Below are 13,520 nucleotides of genomic sequence, written 5' to 3' on the forward strand. Positions count from 1 at the left end.
GCATTCTAAGATTTACAAAAGAAAAGCCTATGTATTTTATATTTACCAAAAAAACTTAGGATTTATGGGTTCTGAGATTAGATGGCAGAGGGTATTTTGGCAATACATATGTAAAACTTTTCAAATGTACATACTACTTGACCCAGAAACTCCAGTAATAGGAATTTATCCTAAGAAAAATAATCATGGCCTTGGCTGGTTTGACTCAGCGGTTAGAGCATCGGCCCATGGACCAAAGAGCTGCAGGTTTGATTCCGGCCAAGGCACACACCTCGGTTGCGGGTCAGTCCCTGGCCCTGTTCGGGATCATGCGGGAGGCAACCAGTCAATGTGTCTCTCTCACATCGATGTCTCTCTCCCTCCCCCCATCTGAAGATAAATGGAAAAATATCCTTGGGTGAAGATTAAAAAAGAAAAGAAAAGAATCATGAATATAAGCAACAATTTAGTCTCAAGATTTTTACTGCAGCACTGTTTACAATAAAAATTGGAAACCTGAATAGCCAATAATATGAGATGGAACAGATAATCTGTGGTAATCCCTATTAAGAAATACTTTATAGCTTTTCAAAATGTCCTGCTGAATGGAATAATAATCACTGACCTGGAAAAGAGGCTCACCGCATGCTAATGGTAAAAGAAGGAGGGCATGAACCCATACTCCAAAAAGTTCACTGCAGATTTTGCTGGGTAGTGAGGTAATTCGTGATTTTGATCTTCTTATGTTTATCTGTATTTTATAAATTTCCTCCGAAAGACATGTGGCACTCATGTAAATGCCTTTTGAAAAGCGTCTATTTAAAGTTAAATTTTATGCTATATGGTTCAACTTATATGAGGTACCTGGAATAGTTAAATTCAGAGAAAGACAGCAGAGCGGTGGTTAGCGGGGAGGGGCTGTGAGTTATTATTTATCAGGTACAGAGTTTCAGCTTTGCCAGATGAAGAGTTCTAACGACGCGGGGATGGTTGTAAAACAACATGAATGTACTTAATGCCACTAAACTGTAGACTCAAAAATGGTTAAGATAGTAAATTTTATGTTATCTGTATTTTGTCAAAATTTTTAAAAACTTAAAAATTTTAAATCAGTAAATCATAACTTGAGGTAGGTCTAGAGGTGTCTTAGTTACCAGGATTTTCAAGAGCTAGGAGTAGAGAAGCCTGTCTCTGACCTCGGGCCACATGGCACTGAGTGAGGCAATGCCTTATGCCCACCAGGGCTGGCGTGCGCCGTAGGATGGGCAGGCATTTGCCAGGTTTCCCGTCTAGTGCTGCTGGCCATGGCATTTCCTGTCTCTCCTGAGTCTTCGTCCTCTCTTGCCAGCGTCCCTTGGTTGATTCTCATGAGAAGGAAATGATTTGGCTGCCCCAGAAGCTTGCTTCCCCAGAGCCTGGCTATAGGGACTGCAGGGGGCAGGCAAGTCCAGAAAAGATTCGAAGTTACATCCTCTGTAGGCCGTGGGTTAAGGGATTTGCCCCCAAAGTTCTTCATCTAGGAATCGGTGGAGCCAGGCAAAGAAAGGGATCTCACCCTAAAGTCTGGACAAGTCACCTCTCTACTAAGAATGAAGAGGAGAAAATTAGATTCAGCTAGCAATATTCTGTCTTTGTGCATCAAGAGGGTACCCAGCGCTTTGCAATGAGAAAGAGGAGCGTGCCTGGTTCCTGGTGCTGGGACTCGAGAGCCTGGAGCCTGCAGAGCGGTGGCCGAGGGCTGAAGGTGGCCTAACAGTGCTAGGATGTCGGATGCCGAGGTTAACAATCTGAAAGGATCATACAGGTACACAGGAAAAGGAAGTTATGCAAGTCCTTTCAAGTTAGCAGGGCCAGGGAAAGAGGGAGACTAGTCCTTTGCTTACCTGCTGTAGGCACACTAACGTTATACTGAGGTAAAATAAATAGGAAGGCAGTCTTGGCAGTGACCTGTAAAATAAAGAAAAAGAGTTCCAATTTAGCCTTTTGGTCACATCAAAAGAATCCAGTGGAGCCTGCCACAGCCCCCAGGGCCCACCCCTTTCCATCTCAGACCACAGGCCCCTCCAAGGAAGGGTTTTACCTAATGCACAGTCAGCACTGGCTTTTCCTCTCTTCCATTTAGTGACAACTCTCCCAATACCTGCACTAAAAACAAACAAGACAATCCTGGCCCCTGCATGGTATCTGGACTTGTACTCACTGCAGATGGAATGAAATGAGCTGTGCTTGGCCAACCGAGGGCACAAATTTGTCTGCCATTCATTCATATTCACTCGTTCGTTCGTTCGTTCGTTCATTCGTTCATTCATTCATTCAGTCAGTCATTCATTCATTTTAGATACCAAGCATTGTGGAAGACGAGTCCCAGCCTTCTGGAAGCCTAGCTGAGGCTTCCCCAAGAATGCTGGCTAACTACACAGTGGACAGCAGTCCCAAGACTAAACCTGAGCTCCAGAAACGAAGAATTCCAGCTACTAATGTCACGTCTACCTCACTGTGGGGCCTGGAGCAGGGCATAACACCCTGCGCCGCTGGTTTGTTTATTTCAAAAGCTGCCTTTAAAAATCTTAGTTGTGCCGTGATAAAAACTGTATTTGCCACCTGGCAAATCAGTACTCTGGCAACTTAGCCTGCAGGGGAGAAATGACAAAATGTGGGGATTCGAAGCTTGGACTTGGAAACCGGCTGCCTGGGTTCCAATCTGCCTCTGTCATTGGCTGGCTATGTAACCACAAGCAAGTCATCTGACACCTTGAGCCCCACTTTCGCTGTCTGTAAGATCAAGGATATCTGTAGCACCCCGGCTGGTGTGGGTGACGCTGTCTAAAGCTCCCCAGATGTTTCTGATGTGCAGCTGGGCTGAGAAGCACCACCCACATGGTTCTGGAGCATGTGGGAGGCCAGGGGAGGAGGCAGGACCCAGGCCTGTTCCAGGAGGCCTCCGGAGACACTTCATCAATCAGGAGTTACTGCTTCTCCTCTAAACAAAAGTGTTTAAAGGATGCACTGTGGGTGTGGGTGAAACACTGGGTGTAGCAAAAGCAGACGGGAAGCAGGAAAGATGTATTACAGCCCCTCTCGTGCGTCACTGGGACTCCTGCCTGCCCAGAGGCAGGTTACTGTCCTCGGCCTTCTCTGTCCACTGAAGAGCAAAACTCTCCACACCAACCAGACCGGCTTCTCTCCAGGGGTGTCATCTGCCCTTTGTGCCAAGTGCGGCACGGCCCTCCTCATGTGTGACACTGTCACAGACATGTCCTGCCAAGCTTGCAGGGAACAGTCCAACGAGACGAGGTATGAGAAGGCACTCTGGAACACACAAATCCCCATCTGAACATCCAGGTGTTTCCTACCCCGACTCCCAAGACCTGCATCAGGGCGCTCCCGACCTCCCTTCCAGGCCAATCGCCTCTGCTTCTTTAGGACAGACGTACGGAATGCATTTCGGCAAAAGCGTGCTACTCACTTCTCTCCTTTGGGGGTTTTAGTCCCCCTCACTTTGTGTCCCACCCCCCAAAAACCATACAGATTAGAATCTCACTCATCCTTCATAACCCAGCTCAACCGTAACCCCTGGAAGCCTTCCCCACCGGATGACAGGATACGAGTCTCCTTCCTCAGGAAGTGCTCCGTAGCACACCCCACTGTGCCAAGACCCCTGCACTCCTTCACCGTCCTCCATGAGGCACCCCTCGGGACAGGGGCTGTGCCTTCTCACCTGGCCTCAGACCCTTCTCAGGTAACTAACCCCATGCACAGCCAGTGCTCATAACTGCTCACCGGACAGGATGAAGAACCAAGAGCCGAGTCTGTGCTGGATTGCTTCACTAACTATATTTGTTCCCTGGTGCTGTCACTCAAGCTGGCCTTGGTCACCTGTGTGTCACCCACAGTCTTCTCCTGGAGAGCCGTCTAGCTGCCAAACACCTGACCTTCACCGCCACCAACCCAGCCATGGTGGTCTCCCCGGCTGCATTCTGCTCGCACTGGTCATCCCTGGCCTAACCACCTGTCCATATAGTCTGTCAGGACTCCTTAGAGGGTAAACCTGGTTTTCTCAGGCTGAAACCCCTGTGAGGGACAATCAGAGGAAGCTGGGAAAAATGAGAGAAAGGAAGAAGAGAGGAGAAAGGCAAATAGGCAGGCAAGAAATACCTAACACTATTCTTGCCCTAGGCACAAATCTCTCGTTCCGCTTCATTCAGGACAGACACTCATCTGTTATGTTCATGGAGTGAGCGCATGGACGTAGTGGGTTTAGGCTGACCAACATCCATCCCCCCTTCCTAATGGCACCAGGGTTTCCTGAGGAAACAACTCTCCACAGTTGTGAAAACGAGTGTTGTGGGGGCCATTCTGGTGACTACCTTCCTCCTGGAAGAAAGAAGGACCAGACCCTCTCCCAGGACAGGAGACCCGCCAGTCCGATGCCTCTCCTGGGCTCTGAGCCTTGGGCAGGAATGAAGAAAGTGCTGGTCATTGTTATGTGCCTGCCTAGAGTGTCCTGCATGGTCCCACAGCTGTGCTGCTGGAGTGCCCCAGACCCCCATTAGCCATGCGAACCCCCAGAGAACTTCCTTCATTGGCCAGAGTCCATTTCTAAGACACATTATAATCCCATGTGCAGAGAGCTGGCATCCAACCCTGATTACACGCTCGAATCCCTGGGGGAGCTTTTAAGATCTCCATGGCTGGGACACCCCCAACCAATTAAGCTTGACCTTGGGGCATCAGCAGTGGGCGAGTCCCCAGCGCAGGCTAATGTGCAGCCGTCTGAGAGGCACGCACGCAGAGCCAGCTCCTCGTCCGCCAAAGCAGCTGCTCGGTCCAGTCTGTCTCCGTGTCCCTCACAGAAGTCACTTAGTTTATGTCGTAATTTTTTATTTCATCTTCAAAAGAAATACGCATCCTTTTAAAAGTGAAACAGTTCTGTCCTGGCTGGTTGGCACAGTTGGTCGAAGCATCGTCCTATACACTAAAAGGTGGCAAATTCGATTCCTGGTCAGAGCACGTGTACCTAAGTTGAAGGTTCGATCCCTGGTTGAGGTGCGTATGGCAACGGTTCAATGTTTCTCTCTCTCTCTCAAATTAATGAAAAAAATATATACTCGGGTGAGGGTTAAAAAAAAAAAAGTGAAACAATTCAGAAATATCTAAAAAAAAAAAACCCTAATATTCACTCTACGTTCTTTGTTTTCCTTCCTTTCCCCAGCCCATATTCACGTCTCCCTCCACATATTTGGGTCAATTCTCTGAGAGGATTTCCTATGCATTTATCCATTTGGGATTTATTTCATTTAGTTTGAAACCACACAACTAGACTCAAGGGATTAAAGACTGAAAACAGTTTTACAGAGCTACAATGGATTAAATAATATTTAAATCACTCTTTTAGCCCTGTGAATCAAATGGTTGTTGCAGTATCACTGAAATCCAAGTACAAATCTATCCAACGTACATGACGATATTCGAAGTATAGTTATATGGAAAATATAACCCACTTTTTGTTTACTAATGCCAACATATAAGTGGTTATATAATAAAATCTTCCTCATACATACTAGTGCTTTCCATCAATACTTCCCACAGATACCCCTAATGATTAATACTGAAAAACTCAGCCAATAAATCAGGCCCTCCGTGAAAGTGTATATAAATGTATGAGTCTGTTACTTCAACTACCACTGAAAGAAGAATCCCACTTTTTTTTTAAAGGAAGACAGACATTTGTGACATGGGTTGTACACACAACATTGCCCTCATCCTGCAAAGACAGCCAATTCTCAGTATTCACATTAGTTCTGTTCTACGAAGTTACTGTGAACCCTGTATTAGCAAATATCGCATCATTGCTCCTAGAGGAAATACAGGGTTGGGTTCCTACCAGTCTCTGGGCACAACATTTCCATCAATGGTGCAATGCATAACCTTGCTTTGTGTGTTTGTTTTAAGATGCTACACTGAATACCTACTGAAGCGTGAACACCAAACTCATGCCAACGGCGCTATAACTCCTGCCTGAAGAACACATCTAGCCTGTGTACATTCTCTCCAGGGCACAGCAGAGCCCTGTGCTTAGGAACACGAGACAGCACTTCAGTACCACGCACGAGGGCTGTTTTAAACAGCAAAATCACCACAAAAATGAAACAACAACAAAGTAGCACTAAATAGACCGCAAAAAGGACATTTGCTTACAGGAGAGCTGAGACAAGAAGGCAAGGCCTCATCTAGCTGGACCTCACTGGAACGTGCTCATCAGCGACCCTAATTTGCATGGCTCTGTGCATGTCCATGAGGGACCCCAACATCACTGGCAGTGTTGATTTGGGGTTACAAATAAGTGTTGGTGGAGAGGAACATGGGAGACACAGGATCTGCAAAGAACCAGGACCGAGTGCACTGGGCAAACCCAAGGCCAGCTCTGTGAGGGCCGAAACGTTTTCCTTTTCAGCTCCTTTGTTGAGGGATGATTTACACACCATAACTTCACCCACTGTGTGCAGCTGGATGGGGTTTATCTTCACTTGTTTTCAAATGCTCCCTTCTCTAGAATATACGTTCTAAGAAAGTGAAAATCTTACTTGCCTTGATTATCTTCAATCCACAGCCCGAAACAGGGCCTCGAACATAGCCAGCACCCAGCAAGCCGGTGTCAGATGAAAAGAGCAATTAAGTAGCAGAGCCAGGACTTTGCGTACTTACCTGACTCTCATCTGTCCTTTGCTCACATCTATATTCCTGTGCTTCCTCTCTCTCTCCCTAGGCTCCATGTCTGAGTTGAGCACATAGATACATGAGTTTGTTTTTTTTGTTTTTTTCAATTTTTTAAAAATCTTTACCAAAGTATATGTTTTTACTGATTTTACAGAGTGGAAGGAAGAGAGAAAGAAACATCGATGTGAAGAGAGAAACATCTTATCAGTTGCCTCCCATACAAGCTTCAACAGGGGATCGCACCTGCAACCTTTTGGTGAATGGGACGATGCTCCAACCAACTGAGCCACCGGGCCAGGGCTCAATGGTACATATTTGATGAACTAATACTGCAAGCAGCTGTAGGGTTTAGTAACCATGGATGAATGGTTAACAAATGTTTTCTCAACATGATTCTGAGAGAATAGGATCTAGGACTCTGATAAAGGCAAAAGCACTAGATTCCAGTATTTTTCCAGCCTAGCCCGTAGCAGTGGCTGCAGAAACCATTCCAAACCGTGCATCTTCCTGTGTAGGCAGCCATGCCTCAGAGCAAGATGCTGTCTGGCCCCCTGCTTTACAAGGAAGAGACTAGACCCGGCGCACAGAAAAGTAAACTGGCCTCACAATCTTACAACATTTAATTTGAGTTTTTAAGCTTGTTCCAAAAACAAACACAGGCTACATACAATATGGCACATATAATAGAATGGCAAAATAAAAGACAGGCAGGAGGAGACCAAAATATATATGTGAAGGCAAAGAGAAGGAGCAAGACAGAGCCACAAAAATGCATTCCAGAGAGTCCTACTTGTTGGCTACCAACGGCCAGAAATGTGATCCAAGTTTTCTTGAAGCCATCTGAAGGAGAAGGGGTGATCACCTCTTGGATTCACTACGTCCATTCATTAAAAAAAAATAAAAAGACTATTGAAAAAAGCAACTCTACTTCTCCAGCATAAAAACCACTCTCTGGCCCTGGCCAGTTTGGCTCAGCAGTTGAGCGTCAGCCGGCGGACCAGAGAGTCCCGGGTTCAGTTCCTGCTAGGGGCACATACCACAAAAAACACACACACAAAAAAAACAACAAAAAGAAAGAGAGAAAAAGAAAAACCACTCTCTGTGCTTTAAAAGGCCCCTTGCAACCCCAAAATTCACTCCACAACCCGCTCCCAACCTCAGACTAGGGGCAAAGAACCAAACAAGTCCTGTCTGCACCCACAGAGGGCTGAGAAACAGGAGCCTATTAAAAACGCCATTCCAATTATTTCCCACCCCTCTAAGGCTGTTTATGGGAAACATTATTGAGTTTAATAGCATTTTAAATGCCAAGTTCAGTGGGTGAAAGGTTAAAAGTGACAATGTGCTAATACACTAATGCAAAGGGAGAACACTAAATCATGTAGGAGGGGCCTCCTCTCTCTCCCTCTCTCTCTCTCACGCACACATACACACTGAACTTTTAACTGAAACAGGGCATCAAGCACTGTGTAGTCGTGACAAAACCAGAACCATTCCTCATGCTGTGTTCTACTAGGGGCACATGAACCTGAGCTCTTGGTTACAGGAGACCAGGGATGCCGGCGAAACAGCTACTTTCAGCAGAGCTGGTGACCTTGGACTCCTGTCCCAGTTCAGCTGCTGGGCAGCTGGGTGACCTCAGGCAAGGCATTTTACCTCTCTGCACCCACTTTTTCACCCATCAACAACAATCATGGGATGTGTTATCCGGTGCTTACTCAGTGCCAGGCATGGTTCTTCGTGTCTGTATAAATTATCTCACGTAGCTTTCACAGTGACTCGACAAGGTGGATACTAATAATATCCCCAATACAGATGCATTGGAAGGACAGGGCCAGCTGAGGTCGGCAGAACAGATTTCCTTAAAGGTCCTCTTCAGCCTCAGCTGCAAAAGGCTCACGTTTTGTGATTCCATTTATTTTCAGCATCAAAAACACTGCCTCGCTTACGGGTCTTCCCAACAGTTTAAACTCTATTACTACTTCTCCGCCTGCGAAGACAAGTTCTGGGTATCATTTACATCTGACAGACTGAGAAATAAGTTAACCACTTGAGTTCACCACCAGCCCGCCAGCCATGGGCACTGGGCACACCCAGGGTTCCAAATGCCCCAACCTGTTCTCTTCCCACTGCAAGTCGATACCTGGGCACCAAAAAGAAAAGATAAGAACTGCGATGAAGGCAGTCTCATCACTTCCCTTTGAGGTCACATTCAGTGCTTTGGTTTGATCTGGTCTGTTTATTTCCTGGTGGACACAGCCAATCGCTGGCACACGGGAGGGGCGGTGCTGGCAGACAAGCCACCGAGAACAGGGCAGCGCATGCGACTCTGCTTTCACTGGAGAGCTCCGCTCCAAGCCGCGCGTCCGTGAACAGGCCCTAAGGGCTGAAACATGAGTAACACGTGGCCAAACTAGACCCCAGGACGCCCGCCTCCTTCCCCCTAGAAGCCCAGGTAAAGCCCAGTGCCGGCTCCTCTCCCGGGCTCCTCTCCCGACTCGGCCTGTTCTCAGGAAGCCAGCAGTCTGGACTCCGCCTTCCCCCAAATTGATTTTGCATCTTTCTGCTGAGCTTTTGAATAGGAAAATTTCGGTCAGGCAGGAAAACATTTAAAAGTTACGCCCAATTGGTGGGGAAGAGGTCTTTCTTTTTTTTCTTTGTCTCTCTCTCTCTCTCTCTCTCTCTCTCTCGCTATTTTTTTAAAAATAGAAGTCTTTTAGCCCTTCTTTCTGGAGTGTTCGCTCCCTGAGCTCCTGCTTCACGAGAAGCCCAGGAGTCCAGCTTGTCACCTGCACCAGCGGGTCTATGCTGGGCCTTGGTGCACGTGGTTTGCAGCCCCTCCTCCCCCCGCCGCCACTCAACAAAAGGCAGATACAGCTGAATCAAAGGTGGTTTTCACTCCTGCTTTCTGAAATTCTCCATTCTGGATCGAAGCTGCTGGGGGGGTGCATCTGAAACTAGGGGGCTGAGTTCTGACAGCACTTTTCTGTGGCTTTTAGCAATGCTGAGAGATTCTGGTTTTCTCCCTTGAAGAACTGCCTTGACATAAGAATGAAGCAAAGCCCAAGACCACATGCTGAATAGACTACGAATGCCATGATCACAGTTTTACATTAGATTTAAAAGTGACAATGTGTAATTACGGGGAAACACCTGTAATCAGAACAGTCACAATAAAACAGTACTTGCTTTATTATATTCATCAGTCCCAAACTCTGAATGTTATATTGAGATAAAGAGAAATTTAGAAAGAGTCACTTATAGAGTTTTAAACACCCTGAACTTGGGCTTTAGAGATGCACAGGAGCTTGAACTCGCTGTGCTCTTCATCACACTCAGGGAGTTACAGTAATGGGGTACTGAAGAGCAGGAGGTGGCCTGGGGACAGCCCTTCCCCACTTCCTACATACCCACACTTAATTATACCTGAAGACTGCATGTTTATGCCATCTACACTTGCACAGATTGCATTTGACCTACTACGTGCCTTAGAGACAACCTTGGATAAAATATACACATTCTCATGAAATATATTTTTTCTCTGAAGGACTTAAAATATATACCCTCATCTTCTTCCTCAAAAAAAAAAAAAAAAAAAGAGCCCTGGATCAATGTATCTAATACCTGACTTGATTATATACTTCAGTCTTCTTCCCCTCCCCTCAGTAGCTTTCCCCTTATTTGGATACCAAAAGCATACTCGTAAACCGTTCCTCATGAAAAGTTAAAAATGAAATAAAAAATAAAGAAGTGCTCACATAAATTAATTGTTAAGACTACTGGTGTTTTTAAACACATTTCTTGCCCTGGCCGGTATGGCTCACTTGGTTGAGCGTCATCCTGTGCACCAAAAGGTCACCATTTCGATTCCCAGTCAGGGCACATGCCCAGATTGTGGGTTTGGTCACCGGTCAGGGTTCATATGGGAGGCAACTGATGGATGTCTCTCTCTCACATCAATGTTTTTCTCCCTCTCCCTCTTCCTTCCTCTCTATCCAGAAAAAAAAAAAAAAAAAGAAAGAAAATAAAGTTTAAAAAATGTGTTTCTCCTGCACCACATGGCAGAGTTCAGATTACTAGTTGCTTTGTGGATATTCACCACACACATTGGTCAAGACAGATCATTTTTACTTCTGGCCCAAAGCCACCTGTTCAGATGCAATATCTTAAAAATAAATTAAAAATCAAAAACAGGCCCGGCCGGTGTGGCTCAGTGGTTGAGTGTCAACCCATGCACCAAGAGGTCGCCAGTTCAATTCCTGGTCAGGGCACATGTCCAGGTTGTGGGCCAGGTCCCCAGTGGGGGGTGTGCAGGAGGTGGGTAATCCATGTTCTCTCTCACCGATGTTTTCTCTCTCTCTCTCCCCCTCTCCCTTACTCTCTCTCTAAAATCAATGAAGAAAATAAATAAATAAAAAAGAAAAACACAGACTGTTTAAAAAAATCAAAAACAGAAAAGAGAGGTTTTAGAGTGTAGAGTTTTAGTCTGCGAGTAATTTTTGGAGAGTTAAGATCAGGTAATATTTCAGCGTTGATTTCAGAAAAGGAACCATCGCACCAACACATCCCAGTCGTCTAGGCTGCTGTTTGTAAAGAAGCTTTAGCTCCGTAAGGCAGGAACACAAAGAGAGGGGGAATTTCATCATCACAGATGTGTCTGTGACAGCCAGTCACTAATCACTGGCCACCAGCAAAAGTGGGTGCCAGGGCCCAAAGGACATACGGCATTTCCTGGTGTTTAGGGGAATGAGAGGATTCTTCGGGGGCTTGGGAGACCTAGGGAAGCTGGACCAGGCGGGTGTGCTGGCTTTAATTTGCTTGTTTACACTCAGGGAAGGGAAGAGTAGACTGACAGTGATCTACTGCAACCACTTTTAATTATTCTCTACCATCTGGAAAGTTTCCTGCTCAAAACAGCAGCATGTCGATCCCCACGTTTTGACTGAGGACCCAGGCATGTGGATCAGAGCTTGCTAGAGAAATGGACTTTGAGTTCAGAGAGTGGGAGCAAAGCAAAGCTGCCTCCGGGGGCCACAAACCAGGTCTGTTTGCACAGGGAGCCTTCAGATCCTCTGGGCGTTTGTGTCGGGTCACGCAGAGAGAGGCCCTAACCCAGGTGTCCACCTCCACCCATATTTAAACTGTGCAGACAGGGCTGGATGGCAAACAAATGAGTTTTGAAAATAAGGCATTCTGTAGGAAGTTTAGATGTGTGACCTTTATTTCCCCCCTTCTACACACCCCTACTCCATTGAAGAGGGTTAATGAGAGATCAGGTGACGGATCCCAGCAAACCGGGCTTCTGCGGCACCATCCTGACACCACCAAGAGCCTTTCTCTTCCACACAGCAGGAGGGGGCCGGCCCGGGAGCACTGCTATGTCCCTCTTGACTCTGACTCACCTGTACTTCCTGCCACCCCGCGTTAAAACAGTGCTCCCCGGGGCTGGCATCCAGCCAGGCGCGAGAGTCCACAGAGACCTGCCAGGGCCCACCTACCTGCATGAGGGCACCTGATGAGTAGAACTTAATGATGCTGGTTTGATTCAGTGGAAGTAAACCCAGGCCAAGAAGGTTAATGAAAAACACCCAGCACTCAAATATCCGCGTTCGTCAGCAAACAGTATTCACGAGGGAATATTCCAAATCTTCTTCAAAGTGGAGAAGGAAAATAACAACATAAAAGGCAAGAGCTGCCAGAAAAATGTGCTACAGATAAACAAAAAATACAATTCTAGCCCCAAAGGCATGGCCTGAGGTAAACACGACCCACACTGCCACAAATCAATCCCTCCATACCCCTAAACCTAGTAAACAAAGTCTAGTCAGATGTGGGAATTGTTAGGTGCCGTATTCCAAGTTCTCTGTCTCTGTCTCTCTCTCTGTCTCTGTCTCTGTCTCTCTCTCACACACACACACAGCAATATACATCACTACAAAATTTCATTTTACTAATTGGAAGTGGCAATTTAAACACCATGTAACAACGGGTGGTGCTTTCGGCAGCCTCTCAGCACGGCAGGGGGCCGGATATGGCCTCACAGGGGAAAGGCGGCCCGCCCGGGAAGAACACCAGATACCAGGGGGGAGCTGGACCTCAGGCTGAACTCACACTGGCCCTCGGAGGGTGACTGGAGCACGCAGGCACCCTCACCCGAGGCTCCAGTGAGACCACCCACTTGCTGATGAATACGGCCTCCGAGCAAGGGCCTGGCGGCCAGGTGTCCCCACCCTGGGCCTGCTGGGCAACTGTATTCCAGGGATGCCCTGACCAAGAGGGAACAGGAACTGCCTGGGACACCAGTGACACTGAGCTTTGACCATGAAGCACAGATTAGGCAGGAGTGGAGGGAACACAGTGCCGGACACCAAGGGGGAGGGGAAGGCCTTGGAGGAAAGGGGAAGGAGCGAGGGTCCGTTCCTTTCGGGCTGCAGCCGCTGCTCTGTCCCCCACGGCACAGCACCCAAGCCAGGCACCAAGGTCAGGGCCGCAGAGGGCCGATTAGAGCACTATCCTCAAGTGCCGGTTTTTTTTTGTTTTGTTTTTTTTATCCTCACCCGAGGACATTTTTCCATTTTTTGTTCAGATAGAGTGGGAGGGAGAGAGAGGAAGAGAGAGAAAGAGAAACATCGACGTGAAGGGACACATCGAGTGGCTGCCACCCGCATGACCAACCAGGGCCGGGGACAAACTGCAACCGAGGTACGTGCCCTTAGCGGGAACTGAACCCGGGTCTCTCTGTACCGCAGGCCAACGCTCCAACCGCTGCGCCAAACCGGCCAGGGCTCAAGTGCCGTTTTTGCATCCTCCCCGACTGCCCTGGG

The 13,520-nt window shown here is 47.3% G+C and overlaps 1 protein-coding gene across 1 annotated transcript in view; it reads right to left on the bottom strand.

Annotated features, from left to right (window-relative positions):
- Positions 1 to 13,520, bottom strand: part of TRAM2 (translocation associated membrane protein 2) — a 71,117-nt gene that overhangs the window by 29,635 nt on the left and 27,962 nt on the right. The window contains exon 2 of the mRNA XM_036249445.1: positions 1,863 to 1,926. Coding sequence (XP_036105338.1) covers positions 1,863 to 1,926 — 64 coding nt within the window. The remainder of the gene's footprint in view (positions 1 to 1,862; positions 1,927 to 13,520) is intronic.

This window comes from Molossus molossus, unplaced genomic scaffold (genome assembly GCF_014108415.1).
Source record: "Molossus molossus isolate mMolMol1 unplaced genomic scaffold, mMolMol1.p scaffold_m16_p_8, whole genome shotgun sequence".
Taxonomy (NCBI): Eukaryota; Metazoa; Chordata; class Mammalia; order Chiroptera; family Molossidae; genus Molossus; species Molossus molossus.